Source organism: Mercenaria mercenaria, chromosome 10 (assembly GCF_021730395.1).
Source record: "Mercenaria mercenaria strain notata chromosome 10, MADL_Memer_1, whole genome shotgun sequence".
Classification (NCBI taxonomy): domain Eukaryota; kingdom Metazoa; phylum Mollusca; class Bivalvia; order Venerida; family Veneridae; genus Mercenaria; species Mercenaria mercenaria.
In genome coordinates, this window is record NC_069370.1 from 35,189,249 (window position 1) to 35,214,534 (window position 25,286).

Genomic DNA, 25,286 nt, shown 5'->3' on the forward strand with positions numbered 1-25,286 from the left:
AAATGATAATTTTGTCTGATATCTGTGTCATATTTTACAATCTTTAGTGAATTTTATAAATTATGTTACGGTTTTACTTTTCTGAAAACCTGGTCAAAATCCACGCATAAACACTAGAGTTGACGCCCTTTATTTTTTGTTTCTGTTTACCATGTCTTATAATCTTGCACTGTTTACAAAACAGTTTCCTCCACCTTAGATGGGTTGGAAAAAACAGACTGAAGCATTCTATGATGCCCATTTGCTGGGCGGAAACAGTCATTAAATTTACTTGTATCATATTAGAGAAATGCGTTTGTTTATTTGTTGTCATTTTCTGTACAGACGTGGATGAATGTAGTGACGTAGCTCTCAACACTTGCGAGAAAAATTGCACCAACACAGAAGGTGGCTTTTCGTGTAGTTGTCCAGAAGCCTACATTATTGACCCGGCAAATGACACAAGATGTATTGGTAAAAACTGTTTTAATTCTTGAATTGTCTGTTGCATATTCTTTTGAAAGGAAAGTGTACCGATATTTGTTTCAAAAGTCCTTTATGGAAAAATGAAAAAAAAAATAGCCGTACATTTTATAAGCCCGAAGGGAGCATATTATGTTATGACGCAGGTGTCTGTCCATTCATTAGCAAATTCATGTCCGTTCTGAAACTCATGAACCCCATGAAGGATTTCAGAGAAACTTTACACAAATATTCACCAAATAAGAGGACATACAGGGCACATGTTTTGGATGGCTTGCTTCAAGGTCAAGTTTGCACTTTGGGGTCAAAGGTTATACCTTCGGCCTTATGTTGCACCTCATTGCAATCTCTTGTTTATAGCCTTAGTAGTAAATGTAATATTTTACTGACAGTGTTTAGTCGTACTACATATCATGTATGGCGTACAAAGATAATGGTCACATGGGCCAGGAGCTATGTGTCTGTATTCTTTAATGTTAAAAATTTAGGCAAAGCAAGAAGACCATAAATATTCTTAATTCTTTTAATTTTTTATAATGCATTCTAATAACTTACTTTTTGCAGAACTGAGCAAGGTCTTTAAATTTTAATTTTTTTGGAATCAAAATACAATATAGATTTGTGTTTGATCACCAAGCATTTTCACTCTTTGGACGTTAATGAATAAAGATTTGGAATTTTAAAAGCGATAACTTGACAATTTCTCTAGACTTGCAAAAACATTTTATGAGTTGTTAGTGATATACTTTGTACACATGTATTCATCTTTTTGTTTATTCTTCTTGTTTTTAAGATTTTGATGAATGTGATGCGAAAGTCTCTGAATGTGATCAAGTCTGTGTAAATAGTGTCGGAAGATACAGCTGTGATTGCAAAGCCGGATATAACTTGAACGCGGACAGAAGGACGTGTAGCGAAGGTATGATAAACTAGATACATTTAGCTTGAACGCGGACCTAAATATTTGTAGATAAACGAGATAGACATAGTTCGAATGCAAACAGGACGTGTAGAGAAGGTATGATAAACCAGATAGATATAACTTGAACGCAGACAAAAAGACTTGTAGCGAAGGTAAACTCAAACATGGACAGGACTTGTAGCGAAGGTATGATAAACTAGGTAGATATAGCTCGCACGCGGATACGACTTGTAGCGAAGGTATAAAAAACTAGATAGATATAACTTGAACACGAGCAGAAAGACTTGTAGCAAAGGTATGATGAACTAGATAGACATAGCCTGAGCTTGGACAGAGGGTTTTGTGCCACAGGTATGATAGATATAGCTTGAACATTGGTAAAAGCTGTTGAAATGACATGATATAGAATGGAAATTTATTTAATGTTTCATGAACACGAGATTTTATGCCACTTGTGAAAATATTACATCTAGTATTCTCTCGGTGAAAGATATTAGATTCTACACATCCTCTCTATTCTTTATTACAGTTATATTAGATCATTGTGCAAACTTTACGGATGTAAGCTGTACACAGATCTGTTCAGTTGTTAATGGGGCACCACAATGCTCCTGCAAAATTGGATATAATCTTGGCGCAGATAATCAGTCTTGCATTGGTAAGTTGAAGTTAAATTTACAATTCAAATACTGTGAAATCATTAATATTTGTGGGGGACTAATTTTCGTGGATTTCGTGGTTGAGTTAATCCTCGAAATTTAATCCCAGCGAACAAGTAAAATTCCCATTCATTTTATGTTCAAAAGTTGATATCCCCGAATTCATATCCCAACGAAATTTCATGCCCACGAAATTTAATGATTTTACAGTAAGCATTGACGTAGATGCACCCTGCAGTGCAACTGTGTCTGTACTGTTTGGAAGACCTTGTTTGTATGAGTGTTTTTTAATATTTAATTTGTTAGATTAGCCAAATGAATAATAAATTATAAGTTCATCGTTTTCGTTTTTATTCAAGAAATCTAATAAAATTCAGTGTGGAAAGACACAAATGTAACATTCACTTTCTCACCTGAAACATCAAATTTTTAAAGTTTTACTTTTTATGCACCCGGTATCTACTGATGAGGGAGGCATATAGTGATTGTCCTGTCCGTCCGTTCGTTCGTCCGTTCATCCGAGCTCACATTTGCATACTTAGGTGGCTATAGGAACAATAGGTAACTGTACTTTTTCTTTGATGTCATTAATTCTGTAAGGCTTTTATGCGGCTATTTTTCTCTTATGTGGCTAAAAGAACAATAGAGAGAACAAAAGAGTAGCCACATAAGTATCCATATGTAGGAACGTCCTTCCGGTTAACCAAATGGGACCGTTTCATCTAGCATCAATACCCCTTACTAGAATGACTTGATACTAATGCAGATGTAACCTGTGACCATTCCTCATCTTCAGACATCACCTGACCTCAGTTTGACCTTGACCTTGAACTTGACCTCGTTTTGGACTTAGGTTGCTTTGTATCGACAAGGATGCCACCGGGGGCATCAAGCGTTTATTGAACGCAGCTTCTTGTTTACCTATTATATACAAAGACATGTTGACCAATTTTTTCTATACTTAAATACATAACACGAAGACAATGTCAAAATGTTGTCAGGCTTGCCTAATACCAAACATGTATAATGTATTTATTTTACTCCTAAGACGTGAAGCATGTTATGAAGCAAACAAATATTCTTCAGAGCGCATGCGCATGGACTTTTCCGTTTTATTTTAAATTTCTATAGTTTAGGGCTATATTTATGGTAGGGAGCACTTTTGATGCATTTTCTGTAATTTCCCGCTCAGGTGAGTTATTGTGATCGCTCAATGTCCGGCGTCTGTCTGTCTGTCGTCTGTCAACATTTAGCTTGTGTATGTGATAGAGGCTGTATTTTTCCACTGATCTTCATGAAATTTTGTCAGAATGATTTCCGTGATGAAATCTAGGCTGAGTTCGAAAATGGGTCATCTGGGGTCAAAAACTAGGTCACTAGGTCAGATCAAAGAAAAACATTGTGTATGCGATAGAGGCTGTATTTTTCAACTGATCTTCATGAAATTTTGTCAGAATGATTACCTTGATGAAATCTAGGCCAGCTTTGAAAATGGATTATCTTGGTTCAAAAACTAGGTCACTAGGTCAAATAAAAGAAAAACCTTGTGTATGCGATAGAGGCTGTATTTTTCAACTGATCTTCTTGAAATTTTGTCGGAATGATTACCTTGATGAAATCTAGGGCAGATTTGAAAATGGGTCATCTGGTTTCAAAAACTATGTCACTAGGTCAAATCAAAGAAAAACCTTGTGTATGCAATAGGGGCTGCATTTTACACCGGATCTTCATGAAATTTAATCTGAGTGTTTGTCCATATGAAGTCTAGGTGGAGTTTGAAAATGGGTCATCTAGGGTCAAAAACTAGGTCACCAGGTCAAATTAAAGAAAAACATTGTGTACGCAATAGGGGCGTCATTTTACACTGGATATTCATAAAATTTAGTCAGAATGATTGCCTTGATAAAATCTAGGTCAGGTAAGAATATGGGTCATCTATGGTCAAAAACTAGGTCATTAGGTCAAATCAAAGAAAAACCTTGTGTATGCAATAGAGACTGTATTTTTCAATTGATCTTCATGAAATTTGGTCAGAATGATTGCCTTGATGAAATCTAGGTCAAATAAGAATATGGGTCATCTGGGGTCAAAAACTAGGTCATTAGGTCAAATCAAAGAAAAACCTTGTGTATGCAATAGAGACTGTATTTTTCAATTGATCTTCATGAAATTTGGTCAGAATGATAGCCTTGATGAAATTAAGGTCAAATTTGAATATGGGTCATCTGGGGTCAAAAACTAGGTCATTAGGTCAAATCAAAGAAAAACCTTGTGTATGCAATAGAGACTGTATTTTTCAATTGATCTTCATGAAATTTGGTCAGAATGATTGCCTTGATGAAATCTAGGTCAGATAAGAATATGGGTCATCTGGGGTCAAAAACTAGGTCATTAGGTCAAATCAAAGAAAAACCTTGTGTATGCAATAGAGACTGTATTTTTCAATTGATCTTCATGAAATTTGGTCAGAATGATAGCCTTGATGAAATTAAGGTCAAATTTGAATATGGGTCATCTGGGGTCAAAAACTAGGTCGCTAGGACAAATCAAAGAAAAACGTTTTGTATGTGATAGAGGCTGTATTTTTCAATTGAGGTTGATGAAATTTAGTCAGAATGATTGCCTTGATCAAATCTAGGTCAAATATGAATGTAGGTCATCTTGGCTCAAAAACTAGGTCACAAGGTCAAATTGAAGAAAATACTTTTTACTCTTAAGAGACCACATTTTTGGTCCAATCTTAATGAAAATTGGTTTCCATGAAATCACTAGGTCAAACTTGTTTACACTGTTATGGTGTGTTTCTCAGGTGAGCGATCTAGGGCCATCTTGGCCCTCTTGTTCATAAGAAATTTCATTTAATTTCTGTTCAATGCTTGAATCTGTTTGCATGAAAATTTGACTTAAGTTGACTTCTATCTATTCCAGACGTTGACGAATGCGATCCGGCCCTGAATTTGAATATGTGCAGTGAGAATGACACATGTGTCAACTTCAAAGGAGGTTATAGTTGCTCATGTAGTCCGGGGTTCAAACTGGAGAACGACCAGAGAACATGTAAAGGTAGACTACAATGGACTCAAAGTTAAAAATTGTGAATTGCGCCAGTATCTGTAGTTTTCTGCACTTTGAGATTATCTTTGAAGTTTACAAAAGACTCAAGGGAAACCAACTTTGATGCCACCTTTCCAAGATTGCTTGTTGTCTTTCTGTCTGTCTGTCTGTCTGTTTGTTGGTAAATTTGGTTTACAATAAAAATAACTAGAGAATAATTGCTAATTTTGGAGACAAATGTCAAAATCAGCAGTGACCCCGAGGCTGATAATTGGTAACAGCTCAATCACTGAAGGGCGCTTTGGCCTACAGTTGTCAAACTTCGTAGGATGATTGCTTGTGGTCAGTGGAGGGCCTTATTAATTTTGGGGTAACTAGGTCAAACATCAAGGTCACTGTGACATTGAGAGCCTTATTGATTTTAGGGTAACTAGATCAAACATCAAGGTCACTGTGACATTGAGACCCGTATTGATTTTAGGGTAACTAGATCAAACATCAAGGTCACTGTGACATTGAGACTGAAACAGTTTCCACTTAATAAGTAAAGAATACTTCGGCTTACATTTGTCAAACTTAATAGAATGATTGCCCCTATGTTTTGGGATCAGTGGATCAGATGTTCAGGTGACAATTGAATGTGAAAATGATTTTTGCTTAGTAGGCTAACCAAAGAATCCTTTAGCCTGCTGCCTTTAAATAGCATAGGATGGTTGCTCTTGGTCAGTAGATGACCTCTCTAAGGTCAAAGTTCAAGGTCGTAGTGATCTTTTGACTAAAAAATTTACAGGCCATCAAGGAGATGGACATGCATGTTTCACAAATAACTTTTAATGGTCCAAATTAATAGTAAAAAATTATAATATATACTGATCTGAGTGATGAACCCTACGTTTTAAACAAATTCTATAAGCTTTTAATTACAAAGAGCTGGAAGATATTTGTCCTCAAAATAAGTTTTTAAAAGATATAAATCTCCTTGTAACATTGTAGGTTTTGCAAGTTCTTTTTCAAAGCTAGAATTTTTTGTTTTGTAAACAGCATGTGATTCCGAGCATTTCGGAGAGAGTTGCGCAAATGAATGTGCTTGTGGAGTTGGTGCGACTAGGTGTGATTCTAAGACAGGATGCGTCTGTGAGGAAGGCTGGATAGGTGAAAAGTGTTCCATTGACAAGAACGAATGTGCAAACTTTCCGTGCACAGGAGAAAACGAGGAATGCACAAACACACTTGGGTCATACAGTTGTACTTGTAAGAAAGGGTATACACTGGACAATAATGTATGCAAAGGTCAGTATTAGCCATATATAATTAGACGTATATGTATTTGGCCACCACAACTCCTTTTGCAACATTCAGAATCTCTACAACCTAGATTGTGTCCACCACTGTCACCCCAAACCTAGAAGAAAGCTATTAGACGTTATTTCGTATTGAATTTAAAATTTAAAAAAAAAATACTCAATTTCCTTTTTTCCTAAAGAGATTGTTCTAACTTTTAAGAGTGATCTTTATTTGGAGGTGGTCTTTAGAACAGGCTTAACTGTATTTAAAACGAAAAAAAACTCATTTTTACAATCTCTTTTCTGTTGAGATAAAAAGTCAAGAAAACTATAGGCTGTTCTATATTATATAGAAGTACCCTGCAACGCAATATGATTAGAGCTGTCCTACTGGCTGATCTGTATAAGAGGTAGCTAAACAAAAAAGATAATCATATGATGATACAAATATTGAAAGGTCTAGCATGATTGCTACCAAATTCATTATTCCGAAATGTTAATGTCCAAAAGACATCATTTTGCTTGTGAAAAGGACATGCATATCGTGCAGATGTCATACAATACTTATGTCACTTCTGTATTCTAAGCAAAGCCTTACTTTTGCATACCAATTATGTCTTACTGGCAGATGTGGACGAGTGCACTGACACACCGGAAGTCTGTAGTCAGACCTGTGAGAACAACCCTGGGAGCTACACCTGTAGCTGTAAGCCTGGCTTTCTTCAAGATGGAGCGAACTGCAATGGTAAGCAACGACAATATTTCATCTATTCGTCTGTCATGTCAATATCATTTTGTGGCAGACGAATGGCCTTGAAGGTTATGAACCCGTAAAGACACTCGGCAATTTCCGTGTGATTACATATTCTCGTTAGGCCATTCGGCATCCTTCGGGTGTAAATGCAGCTGATAATGTACATGGCTTTTTGTAAAAAATGGAGAATGCCGAAATTGCTTACGGTGAATACGTAATTTTCCGATTGTTTTTACAGGCCCTCTTCTTTACATCAACCTTAACGAAAAACAAACGTATTGTCCTGCATTCGAATTTATGATAATCTAGTCTGAGTATGAGCTCACACTTTAGTTAGCCGATCTAATTTGATGATATTTAGTCCTAATATTCTATGCATTTGGTTGTGATAATAAAAACTTATCGAAAGCAGTAAGTTGAGATAAAACAGTGGCACTATGGTGATAGGACAACGGTGTAATGGTGCGTTGGCAAAAACACAAACTTATATTGCGTTGTTTAAATGTACTGATATGTAATCACTATTGTACTGCAATGGCGTTGACAAAGCGATGACACGATGGCTCTTACCACACACCATATGATTTCTTGATAACCAACCTGAACTTGGGTCTAGATCTGTATTTAAGCAGCTTTACACTTGTATTCATAGACTTCTGTGGATAATATATGGTAAAATGTACTTGTATTTCTGTATTTTTAGATAGTAAATCAGCTATTGTTGATCAGCAATCATTATCAACAATAGCAAAAAAAAAAGATTTTTTTTTTAAATGCTTGCATTTTCCCCTAAAACATTACTGGATTTTAAGTTCTTTTCAACATTAACCTTGTTTTTTATAAAGACATAGACGAGTGTCAAGGTCAACATGAATGCTCACAGATTTGCGCAAACAACATCGGAAATTATCGCTGCACTTGCAATGAAGGATATCACCTTGATCTTACAGACAGGACCACGTGTATACGTAAGTTCATAACCTGGTGCACTTATTATTGCAAAAGATAACAGGTAAGGGTAGATTTCTCTGAAGCACGGAGCACTAAAAACACAGCCTCAGAGGTTCATTAACAGAGAAATGTGTACAATAACGTTCAGTGCCTGAGGTATGTTTTGCACGTATGTTCATCATCTGAGCTGCCTGTACAATTAAGAACATTGCTTAGGGCAGTTGCACACTTATGTTCATTACTTCGGGCAGTTAAACACAGAAGACAACACATTATCTATGGCTATTGTATACGTAAGGTGATTATCTTGGGCAATAGTACAATTAATTGGGGCAATTGGAGACACTGGTCAGTTATCTCCCTTTCATACTCTCTAAAGTAAGTAAAATAGGTCCTTTCATTTGTATTACTCTGTTGTTATCGCTATGTTATTTGTAACAATATGATGTAAATGAAGCTAAGATATCGATCATCATGACTATTAATGTAATGATGCCTTCAGCTGCATATTCTATAAACACACGAGTGTCTTAATTTGGACATTACAGACATTTAATTTCACAGATTTGCAAGATATCTCATAGACAAAACAATGATAAAGTCAGAGGATTCCAGATGGTGGGTCCATATCTTGAACATAATCCTCTAAGGGAGACAATTTGAAACTCACTTAAGTCCCTCAATACTCTTGTTAACTCATTTCCTAGGGCAGTTACAAATTACGAGTCATTCTCCATTTTTGCATTTTGAGAGTTCAGTACTTAATAGCTTGACAATGTGTACATACATTTATAACAAAGATAGTGATTTCGCTTTTTGATGTGACTTAGAAACTTTCATTTCATTTTCAATGTAAATTTTTACTCTTATTTTAAATATTGGAAAAAGCTTAAAGTGATACACATGCATTTTGGTAGTTATGAGATAATATTTGTATCATTAGCTCGGCTCATGTTGAGCTTTTGTGACCGCTTGGTGTCCGTCGTGTGTCTTGTGTCTGTCAACATTTTCTCAAAAAAATCTTCTTCTTGAAAATCACTGGGCAGAATTACACCAAACTTAACAGGAATGATCCTTGGGTGGTCCTCTTTCAAACTTTTTCAAAGAATTTAATTCCATGCAGAACTCTGGTTGCCATGGCAACCGAAAGGAAAAGCTTTAAAAATCTTCTTGTCCAAAACCGCAAGGCACAGAGCCTTGATATCTGGCATGTGACATCACCTAATGGTCTTCTATGAAGATTGTTCAAATTGTGCCCCTGGAATGAAAAGAGGCCCTGCCCCGGTGGTCCCAAATTTTACATAGACTTATAAAGGAAAAAACTTTAAAAATCTTCTTGTCTAAAACCACAAGACTTAGGCCTTTGATATTTGGTATGTAGCATTGTCTTGTGGTCCTCTACCAAGATTGTTCAAATTATTACCCTGGGGTGAAAAGAAGCCCTGCCCCGGGGGGTCTCTAGTTTTACATATAGTTATATAAGAAAAAACTTTACAAATCTTCTTGCCTGAAACTGAAAGGCATAGGCTTTTGATATTTGGTATGTTACATTGCAAAGTGTTCCTCTTCCAAAGTTGTTCAAATTATGCCCCTGGGGTGAAAAGAGGCCCTGCCCTGGGGGACCCAAGTTTAACATAGACTTATAGAGGAAAAAAATTAAAAATCTTCGTCTGAAAGTCTAAGGCCTAGGCCATTGATATTTGGTATGTAGCATTGCCTAGTGGATCTTTAACAAGATTGTTCAAATTGTACCCCTGGGGTGAAAAGAGGACCTGCCCTGGGGGTCACTTATTATATCAGTTATATAGAAATAATACTTCAAAAAAATTATCAGATCATATTTCCTAGACTGTTTAGTTATAATTACCTGATGACCCCAAGAGATTAGTCACCTGACTGTTACCTTGACCTACTGATCTACTTTCTTGTTTATTTTTAAGATACAGCCTTGAAATTTGGTTGACATGTACAGTTGTGCACACCGATTTTAAAACTGACCTTCAGTGACCATGAATGTAATTTACTGACGTACTTTCTTAATATTTTAGCATCAGTTTGATATTTGAAACATGTAGCTCATATTACTCAAGGTGAGCGATCCAGGGTCATCATGACCCTCTTGTTTTTAATCTGTTATTCAAAGAAAACAGAATGATGTATTTTTATCCAACAGACTCTCACCATAACGCCTATTGCCAATATGTGAAATCCCAAAATATGTTACAAAATAACATTCAGTCCGCTTAATACTAGTAGTCAAAAATGATGTTTTAAAATAATCATAAACATTCTTATTTTGCATTCATTATTTGGTCTGTATCTCATTTGATACACCATTTATTACATTTTTAGCGGACAATGCATGTGATCCAAGTCCGTGTGGGCTAAACACCGAGTGTGCAGTTGTCAATAATGTGGCGACCTGTTCCTGTAAGGCTGGTTTCAAATTCGTATCTGGATCGACCACGACATGCGAAGGTAAGGAAACATATAGCGGCTTATTTCTGCCGTAAGATTAACTGTTAAGGCTCGCGAACAGATTCGCTAAAGCTAGATAAGTACCGAGATAATTATTTGGTGATTTCTCTAAAAAGACGCCCATTTGATTACGTGCATAGGATGTGAAAGATATAGAGATATAAAGACTGAGACTTTAATACGCGTACAAGTAGTGAACACAAAACGTGCTAGAACTTGATCTGACTTTCACTACTAAACACGCGGTTTAATAAGTGAGTTTATATTTATAATATTATGAGATAATTTGTTTTAGATATCGCTGAATGTGATGGAGACCCAAACCCTTGCTCACAGCAATGTTCCGAAACCAGTGGCGGATATGAGTGCTCATGCAACTTAGGATATAAGTTAGATGCTGACCTGTCAACATGTTCTGGTAATTTTTTAATGAATTCCAAAAAAATACGACTCGTTCTAGTATTTACTGTTGTTTTTTTTTGCAGTACTTCCCATAATTTCCAGTTGTTTTGAAATCAGATGGAAGTTGGTAGAACAAAACTTTTTTTTTTGGAATTAGATGGAAAGGAATATTAGGGTTGTTTTTGTAAGTAAGAATAACAAAAAAATCTAGCTGTTTTGAAACTAGATGGAAGGAATATTTGGGTTCTTTTAAGTTGAAATAACAGAAAAAAAATGTTTTGGAACTAGATGGAAGGTATATCTGGATTGTTTAAAGTTGGTTTTACAAAAAACAGGTATTTTGAAACTAGATGGTAGGAATGTTGCAGTTCTTTTCAGTTGGAATAGCAGAAAAAAAATTGTTTTGAACCTAGACGGAAGGAATATTTGGATTAGTTTAAATTTGTATAGCAAAAACAATTGTTTTGAAATTAGATGGAAGTAATATTTGGATTATTTTAAGTTGGTATAATGAAAAGTCTTCTCTAGTCAGCCATATAGTATATATGCTTTTAAGATATATTTCACACATATATATAGAAAGCATAGTGGCTATACAATGCTCAAATTTTCGTTGTTGTTGTTTGTCATTGAAATTTGTGTATTTGATTGTAATGTTTTAATTTACTTCTTTTAAGTTTGCACCAAATTCAAATATGGCGACAATTGTACACAGGATTGCACTTGCAATACTACTAACACATTGTCCTGCAACAATGTCAATGGCACGTGTAACTGTAATGACGGTTGGAGCGGAGACACATGCGACACTGACGTCAATGAGTGTGAAGATCTGGCAGTTCACAACTGCACTGCCAACTCTCAGTGCGTTGATACTCAAGGCTCGTTCGTTTGCAAGTGTGATGCCGGTTACTTCAAATCTGGAGATGGAACTTGTCAAGGTATGGTATGAGGAGAAGCTGTTACCGCCACATCCACACATCTTACTGCCTTGTTGATTGTGTTACCACCACATGCACACATCTTACTGCCTTGTTGATTGTGTTACCACCACATGCACACATCTTACTGCCTTGTTGATTGTGTTACCACCACATGCACACATCTTACTGCCCTGTTGATTGTGTTACTGCCACATCCACACATCTTACTGCCTTGTTGATTGTGTTACTGCCACATGCACACATCTTACTGCCTTGTTGATTGTGTTACCGCCACATGCACACATCTTACTGCCCTGTTGATTGTGTTACCGCCACATGCACACATCTTACTGCCTTGTTGATTGTGTTACCGCCACATGTTCACAACTTACTGCCCTGTTGATTGTGTTACCCCCACATGCACACATCTTACTGCCCTGTTGATTTTGTTACCACCACATCCACACATCTTACTGCCTTGTTGATTTTGTTACCGCGACATGCACACATCTTATTGCTCTGTGGATTATGTTACCGCCACATCCACACATCTTACTGCCTTGTTGATTGTGTTACCGCCACATGCACACATCTTACTGCCCAGTTGATTGTGTTACCGCCACATGCACACATCTGACTGCCCTGTTGATTGTGTTACCGCCACATGCACACATCTGACTGCCCTGTTGATTGTGTTACCGCCACATCCACACATCTTACTGCCCTGTTGATTGTGTTACCGCCACATCCACACATCTTACTGCCCTGTTGATTGTGTTACCGCCACATCCACACAAGTCTGACTGCTCTGTTGATTATGTTATCACCACATACACAAAGATCTGACTCATCCAGTAACAGCTGTTCTATTAATCATATTAAGGCCAACCCCCAACCCCCAATCTGACTGAAATATTTGTACATTTGTAGCTCTTGTAACTACGTTACTGTCAGCTGACTGTTTCGTTTATTTTGTTACCACTAAAATTTCGCAAATCTGACAGCTTTATTTATTGTGTTACTAACTGCTCCGTTCATTGCCTGTGTATATCTAAATCAGCACAGTTTTATTTCGTCTTCAGTTTGTGGTGAAGGAACGTTTGGAGTTGACTGTGCCAGCGATTGCACATGTGTTGCTGGTAACATTGACACCTGTAATGCTGTGGATGGATCATGTGTATGTCAAGCTGGTTGGGAAGGTTTGACCTGTAGTCAAAATATTGATGAATGCACGGAAAACACGTTCACGTGTCCAGATAATTCCACATGTGAAGATACAGATGGTTCATACCGATGTAACTGTGATGCTGGATTTATCAAGACCATCAACATGACATGCGAAGGTAGTTTTGAAATACACATTCTTTTTGTATTGAAAAATATATGAGCCGCATCATGAGAAAACCAACATAGTGGCTTTGTGACAAGCAGGATCCATGCTGTTCGCTTTTTAAGGCTGGTCTGGATCCATGCTGGTCGCAAAGCCACTATGTTGGGTTTCTCATGGCACGGCTCAGTTATGTTTTTATGAATTTCTGTTAAAACTGCTAATACCTGAAGCAAGCTGTGAAGAGTTTCAAAATATAAGTGACATATATATATGGATAAATAGTTTTTTATTTACTGGAAACATTCAGATGGTTAGAAATACATATATGTAAAGAAAGCTTAAATGGCTGATTTGGTATATTGGAGTGTTTTCTGTCTGTTATTATTATCAGAGTGTCTTTGGGGATAACAATGTTCCTTTGGTTAAAACCAACTTATCACAAGGCTCTTTAGTCAGTTCTAAAAAAGTAAATTTTAAAATTATTGTTAAAGGCACTGGCCTCCAGATAGTACGACAACAAAAAAAGAGAAAAAGTTAAGGTATCAGGAGGTTAATGCTATATTTCAAAAGAAAGCTTTGAAACTTAATTACTGACAGACTATATGTTATGGAAACACGTGAGAATTAGTTGTTTTTACTATTTTTTTACAATGAAAATTGAAAAGCACTTGTAACGTTTTACCTGAGGTAAACTGCCTTTATTACAAAATATCTATATTTAACATGTTAAAACATATCACCTCCAGGGCGGTCTTGGTAAAGACAGCGGAAAAGTTTTTATTGACACGGCAGCCCGGGTTCAGTTCCCGACGTGGGCATTTTTTTCTTGATTTGGCATTTTTAAGATAGCTAGTTTAGCGACAAAAACTTATGTTCTGATGTTCATAATATGAAAAAACTTCAGTTCTAAAGAAAGATCATTTTTAGCCAAAATCTTGAGGTCAGTGCCTTTATATAGTTGACTTATCCGTACATTTTGGTATCTTTTCAGTTTGTGAGCAAGGATTATTTGGAGTTAACTGCAACGATGTATGTTCATGTGTTTCTGGCAATACAGAATTATGTAATACTGTAAATGGTTCGTGTACATGTAAAGCTGGCTGGGAAGGAAATACCTGCAGTCAAAATATAGATGAATGCACGCAAAACACGTTCACATGTCCGGAAAAATCTACATGTCAAGACACGGACGGTTCATATGTCTGTAACTGTGACACGGGCTATACAAAGACTAATGATGGAAAATGTGAAGGTAGGTTGAAAGTGATCCTGGAATACCATTTTTAGAGTCTGGTGATAAAATTTCTTAGTCAGAAAATAGTCCATGTTCTTGTATGAAATTTCTGCTTGGACTATTTTTTGTATGCGTATTATTACCATAAAGACTCCATTAAAGTTTATTATTTAGGTTGCATTATGAACAGGGATGCAGAAAATTAGTGAGAATTAGAAGTCATTTACCACTGTTGAATCAACTGGTCGACAGAGGCACATACTTTCGATAAAACTTCGCATATTATTATTTGATACACATTTTAAAGTTAACAATCAAACTTCTATCTCGGACTGCTCCGTAGCTTTACTATTTGAAAGTTTCCTAATACGAAAACTTAAAATTTGATGTCACCCTTTCCTATCATATGATGACCTTACCCAAAGAAGTATAAAATACATAGAATGGCAACTGGCTGTAATCTCGCGTGAGCTCGTGTCAGAGCGTGATTCGGCGTTATCTTACTAAAAACAAGCATCGGCGAGCATGGAGTTACAATTTGTACCTTTAAAACTACATTTAAAATACACGTTAGCTTCTAAAACAAAATTAGTTTAATGTGAAATGGTCTTAAGACACGAAGTACACGTTTTTTTTTTGCCATCGAAAGAAGCATGGTCATACGGTGATAATTATTTTACCGATGAATAATTGCTTTCGCATACAAAATGGCGCGTGGAGAAAGCGCCACTTCCGGTAAACGACTCTTACGAGATCTCGTTTTTTTTTCACGGGAGGTTGGCGAGATTTGCTCTATATGCCTTTCAAGTTGCCAATCTATTTATTTTTTATAGCTCTTTGCCTTACCTGACAAATTATGTAACTGTAGTTAATATTTTGATAAAATTACACCCCCATTTTAACTTAGAATTTTCGGTTAAAGTCTTTCATGTAAGCAGATTTCTCGAAAAACTGCTGTACCAAAATAATTTCAGTCTTCACACATGCCTTTAGCAACAAGAAGTGACTTCAAGGACAAGTGTCAATAACTCTATAGCTTATATTTTGTCAAATTATAACCCTTTTTGACATAGAAATTTATTGCATGTAATCTGCTTAACAGAATGCTTTCAAACTTGTCACAAGTCTTGAGCATCATAAATTGATTTCACAGAGCAGGCTTAAAAGCTCATGCCTACATTTTGTGTAATTTTGCCCCTTTTTAACATACAAACGATATGAACGTTTTGCATGCTAACATGTCTAGGGAACTCTTTTTGTACAGAAGACTTTCTTTATCATAGTAAGTTAAGCATTTTGAAATGAACATTCTGCACAAGTTTCCATGTCAGTGACAAAAAGTTTTCATAATTATGCCCCTCTTTTAACTAAGAAAGTTTTTGAAAAAAAAATTGTATGGAAGCTAGTTTTTTTGAGCGCCCTGTAATCAGATAGCTCTTGTAAAAGTCAAGAAGTGCAGTCTTTATTTAGAGTTACCGAAAATAGTATTTTTTCAACAATAGAAAGGAAATTTGTGTCATTTTAAACATGTCGACATCTGCTCATGTGTCTTTATAAGTCTGTTACCTGTTTTACTGTCTATACGTGCCCACCCGTCTTTGATATATATTGTGTTTGCAGGTAGTTTTGCATATGATCAGCAGTTTTTGTTGCTGAGGTAACTTATATGCAAGGTAAAGGTCAAGTTATTTGAAGAGAGTTTACATACTCAAAGGAGCGAACCTACTTCAGCATACCTATTCAGTTTGCAGATGTATGCTAGTTAAAGTGCATGCACGTTTTCTGTTTGCAGATACTGATGAATGCACGACAGGTTCCCATAATTGTACACAGAAGTGCACCAATACCATTGGTTCATTCAACTGCTCATGTGATGTAGGCTATTCTGGAACCGGAAACGACTGCACTCGTAAGCAGTTTAAATGTTTTAATGACACAAGGGGTGTGAACTTTCAACTATAATTCCGGCCCAGCTTGACGGGTCGATGTTATGATTTGATTTTTGTTTAAAAACAGCAGAAAAAGGGACCGAAACCTACAAATCCCATAAAGGCCTTTGTCACCTTGCATTCTGTGTGAGCAATTTCAAATGCATTGTAAAGAAGAGAACCAGCTGTTGTAATATATAAACCCAAAAAGACAGATGGCTTTTATAACTAAGATCGTACAGATCTCTTGAATATGTTTTATTGTATCATTTATGAAATTATTGCTTTTATGTTGTTGTGTTTTTATAGAGTGCGTTAATAGCTGGGGAGTGCAGTGTGTAAACCCATGCATCTGTGACCTTGAACAGTCGTCAAGATGTGATCCAGTGACCGGATGTGTATGCATCTCTGGTTGGGAAGGAACAGAATGTACCGAAGACATTGACGAATGTGCTACAGATCCGAATGCATGTGGGTTAAATGAATTTTGCAATAATACCGAAGGAAACTACACGTGCGCTTGCAACACTGGATATATAAAAGAGACAAATGTTTGTCAAGGTAAGGTTTCGTTTCATATATTTACATTTCTTCTGTTTACAAACAATATTTCGATGATTTAAGCTGAGTTGCCATTTTCAAAGTTATATGTCTAAATAATGAAATAAATACAAAGAATGTGAGAGTTAAATTTTTTTTAGTTCCATGTCGATATAAAAAAATGTGGTATATAACTAAGTACATGTATCAAGCTGAATGTAAAATAAAGTTCAATTATCATCATCTGAATAGAATATACATTTATTCTAAATTGGCTTTCCCCAGTCGCGAAACCTGGCGTCAAAATAATCGCAAGATGTAATTTCAAATCGTTGCAGAATGCTCATTACAAATTAAATTGCTGCCAGTCTTTGCACTGTTCACGAAAATAAGCTTAAAAATAGATGTCAGTTTTTCACTACTAAGATTTCCATGAAACTAACATTTCCGCTTTCTTTTATCTCGATCGGATGAGTTCCAGGTCTGCATCTAAATGTCACTATGTCATTATTTCAAAGTCGATGTTGCTATACTTTTAAATTTAAAAAATAGCTGAAATGTAATCTTGTCACGAAAACTTGAATGGAAGCAGTTCCTATTGTTTTATTACAACTCTATAAATTGCTTCTTCTTTGTAACTTTTGCCCTTGCAAAATCGACGTGGAACTTGATTAAAGTGAAAATCATTTCAGAATGTTCGAACAACACGTATGGTGTCAACTGTGGCACATCATGTAACTGTGTAAGAAGTAATACAGTAAATCCCACTCAGTCATGTGACCACATTAATGGCACATGCTATTGTACTCCGTTCTGGGAAGGAGCGCGGTGTGAAACGGACGTGCACGAATGTTTGCGCAATACAGATAACTGTACAAGGGAGAATGAGGGATGTCACAATACAGAGGGTGGATTCAATTGCTCTTGCCTGCTAGGATATACAAGAGACAGCAATGATAACTGTGTCTTAGGTAAAGATAAATCTTTGTTTTGTATTCACCTTTTGTTTAAATTCAGCCTGTACTTGTGACACCTTTGATTTCAGTTCAAGGGACCTCCGTTCCATTGAGTTAAAGTCACATGTCCCTCATCAATGTGGGTTCGAAATCTTGCTTTGGGTGTAAAATTCTTCATGTGCAGAAAGTCGTCCAGCTGGCTTACGGAAGGTCGCTGGTACTATCCAAGTGTCGTTCTATGCCTGGAACAATGTCCAGAGGGGCACCTGCATGGGATCTTCCTCTTCCATAAAAACTAAAAACAGACATAATAATGATATTTGTGTTTACAACTAAAAAAAGTTGCCTTAGTTTTGAAAACAAACTAATATTTTAATAAGCATTTGATTTCATTATTTTCTGAATCGTGGCCTCCCTTGAAATATATAAAGAGAGGCATTTGATGTAACATTTATACCTGATAAATACAAAGAGACAAGAGTTGCCATTCTATACGACTACAAGAAAGGCAAATATGAATTCTATAAAACACAATTTTGATAATAATATAACTTCTGGAAATTCGGAAAACTTAAAAATCATGTTTTTTCTAATTTTCTTTTATGAGGTAGCAACTTTGAAAACACTAATTAATAAAAGACTAGTTTTGCATTGATGATTTAGAAGACTTCTGGTATAAGATGGCTTGATGTGGTCTTGCACCTCACGGTATATGGAATGCTTTGTATCCTACACAGTTAAGCTGAAACTACCATTTTCATTTATGTATACTTTTTTTTTCATTTTAGATACATCTCCGACTGCAACTACTCCTTCACGGCCAGGTATACTGCTACTTTTTAAGTCTAAATTACATGAAAAGCAGCTATACTTATCTTTTCTTATACCTTTGTATTTGATCTTTATAGAATTAAATGTCGTGTGCTTGAAACATTTTGCTGATTTAAGGAGTTTTTTTCTACTTTGAAATATTGCAGTTAGAGAGTTATTACCTTCATTTGGACCTGACAGAGGCTTACAAGTCACCTTAAAGTAATACTGCACATGTACAATGTATATTCTTTATAGATATCTACAAAATGTTTTTCATTCATCAGAAAAGTACTCAATTGTAATTATGCGGACCTATCAGTATCGGAAAGAATCTCTTTTTTTTTCATTCTTTGTTTTAGTGCTGTACAGTCATTCTTTATTTTGCTCAAACTAAGAATTCTCAGACACAAACCTTCGCTCGTACTCGACGTCCGGTCCTGGCAATATCCCTTATATATAATGTTTTCTTCCGATTGCTCATAACTCCCAACAAAATACTGGTCCTGTCGAGTTCGAGCGAGTGGAGATATCTTATATTGTTTAAAATACGTGTAGATGTTATTAAAATGTTTTGTAAGAATCTAAACTATGTATCTTTGTATTATGCATTTAGCCATGGTAATTGTGCGTGTTGTACTGACAATAGACATTATCTTGAACAACGATTTACTGGTCTCTTTAACACACACTCTCTATGTTGCGGAGTTCAAGTCGAAGGTATATACAATTTGTTCTAAATATTTGCCAACATTGCTTCTCAGTCTGTTTATTTAAATTGTCGACCAATGTTTGTAATGGTACATAAGTCATGAAAAATAAGGAACATTGTACCTTTTAATTCGTTCACACAGACAATGTTTTCTTCAAGCTTAATCTTTGCGATTATAAAGTTTTCATTTCATTTTCTATGTTAAAGGGTGCAGGTAACAAGATATAACATTATTTTACTGTAGAAGCAATACACTGTTCCAACAAAAGGTTGTCTATCATTGTGAGAAAAAAGAAAGAAAAATGTGCAGGGAAACAAGACTCTAGATCGGGACCTCAAATACTGTTCTGATGCTCTACCGACTGAGCTACCTGCCAACCTGCACATACACATTTTCATCCCTTTTTGTCTCGCCCACTTTTAGTAGAAGCGAGACTAAGGGATCCAAATTCCAGTGGAGACGGCGTCAATAATTATAAATAACTCAACTGTTAATATATTTCTTTTCTGAATTTCAACATTGTAGGATGATTCAAAAACTCATTTTACACCACACGTGACCTTGAAGTAATTAGCAATTTTTTTTTTTTAATTTTTTTTTTCAAAAATGACTCCTGTCTCAAAAACCGTCAAATATATTTCTTTGATACCTTGTAGTATGGTTCAAAAACTCGTTTTACACCCCTAGTGAGTCCAGGCCCCCTAATGGCATTAATCTTGAAGAAAATACGATATTTTAGATTTTTAACGCCTTTGATAATTCACAAAAATTACAATTTTTTTCAAAAAATTGTTTCTGATATAGCTTTGAAACGTAGGAAGATGGTTTTAAAACTCATTTTGCACAAATTTCTTAAGTCAAAGTTCCTGTGGGCGAGAAACTTTCAGGCGGTGGCCTTGTTTAATATTCAAGTCCTATACAGTGACATTTGCATGCATGGCACCCAATATGGATTGAATGATTGTATTTTATTGAGCTGTAGCAACAATGATAATGCTGTACAATAAAGACTTTAATCATGTGTTGCGTTTATTATTTTGCAGCTTGAAATATTCTATGGGAGGAAACTTGGCAATGTTGAGTTCTATATCTCCATTAACAGTATAACGTAAGTAAAATATTGTTTAACAATAGCTTTTATTATCCAGTCACAAAATGTTATTATTAAACTTTCAGTAGGCTTACTCTTGGTGATGAAATTGTAATTTCTGTCCACTTAATTTCATAAAGCTGTTTGCCAATACTAATCATAACAGTTTACTGTACATTGCTCTGCAATTTCGAACTGAAAGTTGTTTGCGTGAAGTCTTAAGCTTTAGCAAATTAACTTTTTCAGATTTGGGGGTTAGATGGGGATGGGGGTGGGATGGAGAAAGTTGATAGGGGGTGGGGATTTATACGTATGTCCAATACGATGTACAGGCAAACCTGTCAGTAGAGATCATCTTTTGGATATGAAAAATGTGGTCATTGTTGAAAATTGATCCCATAATGCAAGTAAATGTATATTATGATTGAATGGTTGAACGAGAAGAGACATTATTTTACCTCTCATAAGATTCTAGCATTTTCATTTGTTAAAAAGTGGTCACGTGGTGACCCCCGATTCTTCCATGGAGGGCCAGTAGATTTTCATCTTGTTCTAGGTAAAAAATAAAAAAATCGATAAAACAAATCAATTATTGTGTTTATAGGTGACCCTCCGCGGATATATTTGAGGACAGTATGATAGATATGAGGACTCGGCTAAAGCCTGCCCCCACTCCCCATTTATCATACTGACCCCCACATATTTCTGTTGAGGGTCATGCAGTAACAAATCCCAACGTTTATAGTAGTGGCCTTTATTCGGAGGTGGTATTTAGCACTGGTTTTACTAGTTAAAAGATCGAAAATGTTTGCTTTGTTGCAGATAGAGTTTTGCTGTTTAAGTTGGTCCAGCAAGAAAACCCTCTACTCTTTGTCTTAATCGTATATAGTTTCTATATGTAAGACAATTTATTTCTAGAAACGGGAGTGTGATAGCTGATTACAATGTGATTGTGTTCGAGCCGTCCGTGCCGGACGTAGCTATTGCTAATGCCATATTGGCTAGGAATCAAGAGTCAATTGAGATATTTAACACTACCGGTCCAGTAACTGGAATGATTGTACAAAATACCACAGGTACGTAACACTCGATGTTTCTGTAGGTTACAACACACTATGTGGCTTTCAGGTCATGGATAGCCCGGATGGAAAACTGCGTTTCTGTTAAATGCTTAAATTCATAGTTTTCTATATTTTATATGGTTAGTCTCAAAGTTTTCTGAATTCCCCACGTATGCTCTTTGACTGTTTTGATGTGTTGCAAGATTATAATTGAAGGGTTTTTCATTTATTCTCCTTCAGTTATGAATGATCTATTTTCGATCGGGAAAGTAGGGAAAGATGGTCTCATCCAGAGATAATTTTTCTACTGTGTGCATGTGTGTTTTGTCTGGGGGGAGGTAGAGCTCTTTATCTAAAGAAAACGCTACATAAATAGCTGACTAGTTAATTCTTCCAGAATCAGTAAACAAAAATTTTAAGAAAAGAAAGAAAAATTGCTTTTTTATTGCCATGGTTCAACTATTTACATTAAAAAATATGTCTTATTTTTACAGTACCAGTAACCACTGGAAATGTCACGGATGAGCTGGTGTGCGAGGCATATGAAGCTTCAATTCATTTTTGCGATGCTGGTTATGCTTGTCTTGTCAAGAACGACAAGCCGTTGTGCGAGTAAGTGTTATAAATACATGTATATTGATCAAAAGAGCTAGGGAGAGTTAACACAAACTTTGATTAAATAATGAAAATGTTAGAATACTATCGTAAGTCGTCTTTTATTTCGTATGAGCTATGACATTATTACATTCAATTAAATGCTTACAAGTTACCACAGTGTATTAAGTTGCTGCTGGTCGCATTTGTTGTGCTTTTGTTTTCGCGGATATATCATTTTTAGCTCACCAGAGCATGAAGACATTGCTCAAGGTGAGCTTTTGTGATCGCCCTGTGTCCGTCGTCCGTCGTCAACAGTTTGACTGTTAACACTCTAGAGGTCACAATTCTGGCCCAATCTTAATGAAACTTGGTCAGAATGTTTGCCTCAATAAAATCTTGGACGAGTTTGATATTGGGTCACCACGTCAGATCAAAGGAAAAGCTTGTTAACATTCTAGAGGCCACATTTGAAAAGGGCGCTATATAAATCTGGTATAATAATAATAATAATTTATGACCCGATCGTCATAAAACATGGTCAGATTGTTTATCTTGATTTTTAGGCCAAGATTGAATCTGGGTCATGTCGGGTTAAAAACTGGCTCACTAGGCCAGATCAAAGGAAAATCAAGTTAACACTCTAGAGCCCACATTTTAAGTTTGAAACTCATGAGAATTAGTCAGAATGTTTGCCTTGGTGACCTCTAGGTCAAGTTCGAATCTAGGTCATGTGGGATCAAAAACTATGTCACCCAGTCAAATTAAATGAAAAGTCTGTTAACACTCTAGAGGCCACATTTATGACCCTATCGTCATAAAACATGGTCAGATTGTTTATCTTGATCTTTAGGCCAAGTTTGAATCTGGGTCATATCTGGTCAAAAACCAGGTCACTAGGCCAGATCAAAGGAAAATCTTGTGAACACTTAGAGATAACATTTTAAGTTTGAAACATATGAGAATTAGTCAGACTGTTTGCCTTGATGACCTCTAGGTCAAGTTCGAAACTAGCTCATGTGGGATCAGAAACTATGTCACCCAGTCAAATTAAAGGAAAAGTTTGTTAACACACTAGAGGCCACATTTATGACCCTATCTTCATGAAACTTGGTCAGAATATTCAACTTGATGACCTCTAGGCCAAGTTCGAAACTGGGTCATGTGGGGTCAAAAACTATGTCACCCGGTCAAATCAGAGGAAAAGCTTGTAATCACTCTAGGGGCCACATTTTTGATTCAGTCTTCATAAAACTTGGTCTGAATGTTTGATATCATGAAGTCTTGTATGATTTCGACTCGGGGTCATGTAGAGGCATAAACTATGTAAACTTAGTAAAATCAAAGGAAAAGCTTGTTTATACTCTAGAGGCCACATTTTTTGCTCAGTATGTTTGTTTTCATGAAGTCATGGACGAGTTTTAGTCTGGGTCATGTGGGGTCAAAAACTAGGTCACTAGGTCGAATGAAAGAAAATGCTTGTTTACACTCAGGAGGCCACATTTTTTGGTCCAATCTTAATGAAAATTGGTCAGAATATTTGTCTTCATGAAATTTCGGACAGGTTAAAAATTAGCTCCGGTTGGGAAATAACTAGTTTACTAGGCCAAATTGAAGGGGGAAAAAAGCACTAGAGGACACATTTTGCTCCAGTCTTCATGAAACTTGGTCAGAATGTTTATCTCCTTGAAAATTCATACGAGTTTGAAACTGGGTCAAGTGGTGTCAAAAACTGGGTCACTAGGTCGAACATGTTTGTTGTGGTGTGTTACTCTGGTGAGCGACCTAGGGCCATCATGACCCTCTTGTTTCTTATAAGTCTGCAATGCACACAGCAGTAGGTTGATTTTTTTTTTCGATATGGGAGGGATAATCGTCCAATGAGTGTATTTAATACATTGGCGCAAACAAGTGGTCAGACTTGGTTTTATTTGCCTCAGACTATAAGACTTAAGTGTGTAATATGAACTCCTTCCTGAATGACGACCTGAACGCGATTTACATATAATTTTTTTTTTATATGTTCTAGCAAAATTCTATATTAATCCTGATGTTTTTGTTTTATTTTCAGGCCTGTAGAGGAAGGTATGTAAATTTCATACAATTGATAATGTTACTTCAAAGGGTCGTTTTTCAAATGCTGTATTGTAGATATAATATTCTGTACATTAGATCCATAAACATAATGTTTCTCTTCAAAGGAAGTTTGCGGATTTTAATTAGAACATAACATTGGTTGATGTTATTCGTTATGAATATATAGAGCTTTAACCAGTTGAAAGCGTTAGACTAAAAAAAGTCATTGTAAGCAATGATGAAAACATATAAAGGCATACAGGGCTATTAATAGGACCGTCTACTATATTTTGACAATGCATATTCTTATTTTTGTATCAAAATTATTTATTTATAATCATATTATGCTATTACACTTGTAAATATATTACATGTATTAAAGAATATTTACTACACCTGTTTCGCTGGATAACACCATGTCTGTTTTTTATTTCATAATGAACAGATAACTTCCCGCTGATCTTCGGCCTTGGTTTCGGCATACCGATGTTCCTTCTGTGTGCGGCAGCTGTGCTTATCTTCGCCGGATACTGGCGCTACAGAAGAAATAGATTGCGCACGAAACGGTACACCTCAAATATATTTGTGAATACGTGTGAAACTCTATATCTCAAACTCGCTTACCTCAAAATTCTTGTTATCTCGAAGACATTTTCAAGTCCCGACTGGAAAACATGCGCACAAAATAGAAATTTAAGTCGAGTTTCGGTTATTTTGAAGTAAACCACTCGATTCCTTGGAGTTTGAGATACCGAGTTTCATCAACTGTATAAAAAAACTTACTTCTATGACTTACACATACACATAGAAATGTAAACAGAATAGCCACTGTGGCCTCATCTGTTTTGATTTTATTTTAGTAATTACTTTTTATTCCTTAAATGATTCATTGAAAATGCAACATCCGTTGCCCTAAACGTGACCATTCGGTTACCTTGTAACGTCACGTTACCATTCATCCATTTAATCTAACATTACGTACATTGTGACGTGATAAGCACAGTTTGTATGAAAAGTTATCGGGCAATCAGCTTCTACACAATTTACTTCTATGAGTCTTGTTTTA

At 36.0% G+C, this 25,286-nt stretch overlaps 1 protein-coding gene across 5 annotated transcripts in view; it reads left to right on the forward strand.

The window, feature by feature from the left end:
* LOC123559399 (fibrillin-1-like) overlaps nucleotides 1-25,286 on the forward strand; it is a 128,616-nt gene that overhangs the window by 96,497 nt on the left and 6,833 nt on the right. For 4 of the 5 annotated variants that reach the window (XM_053552726.1, XM_053552729.1, XM_053552728.1 and 1 more), the window contains 22 exons: nucleotides 325-453; nucleotides 1,256-1,381; nucleotides 1,914-2,042; nucleotides 4,972-5,106; nucleotides 6,139-6,387; nucleotides 7,009-7,125; nucleotides 7,980-8,102; nucleotides 10,438-10,563; nucleotides 10,859-10,981; nucleotides 11,643-11,906; nucleotides 12,971-13,231; nucleotides 14,210-14,470; nucleotides 16,245-16,361; nucleotides 16,690-16,941; nucleotides 17,613-17,891; nucleotides 18,665-18,700; nucleotides 19,303-19,406; nucleotides 20,443-20,507; nucleotides 21,408-21,565; nucleotides 22,045-22,162; nucleotides 24,216-24,229; nucleotides 24,666-24,786. In XM_053552726.1, the coding sequence (XP_053408701.1) occupies nucleotides 325-453; nucleotides 1,256-1,381; nucleotides 1,914-2,042; nucleotides 4,972-5,106; nucleotides 6,139-6,387; nucleotides 7,009-7,125; nucleotides 7,980-8,102; nucleotides 10,438-10,563; nucleotides 10,859-10,981; nucleotides 11,643-11,906; nucleotides 12,971-13,231; nucleotides 14,210-14,470; nucleotides 16,245-16,361; nucleotides 16,690-16,941; nucleotides 17,613-17,891; nucleotides 18,665-18,700; nucleotides 19,303-19,406; nucleotides 20,443-20,507; nucleotides 21,408-21,565; nucleotides 22,045-22,162; nucleotides 24,216-24,229; nucleotides 24,666-24,786 (3,307 nt within the window). The remainder of the gene's footprint in view (nucleotides 1-324; nucleotides 454-1,255; nucleotides 1,382-1,913; nucleotides 2,043-4,971; nucleotides 5,107-6,138; nucleotides 6,388-7,008; nucleotides 7,126-7,979; nucleotides 8,103-10,437; nucleotides 10,564-10,858; nucleotides 10,982-11,642; nucleotides 11,907-12,970; nucleotides 13,232-14,209; nucleotides 14,471-16,244; nucleotides 16,362-16,689; nucleotides 16,942-17,612; nucleotides 17,892-18,664; nucleotides 18,701-19,302; nucleotides 19,407-20,442; nucleotides 20,508-21,407; nucleotides 21,566-22,044; nucleotides 22,163-24,215; nucleotides 24,230-24,665; nucleotides 24,787-25,286) is intronic. The other variant, XM_053552727.1, reaches the window with a different exon arrangement.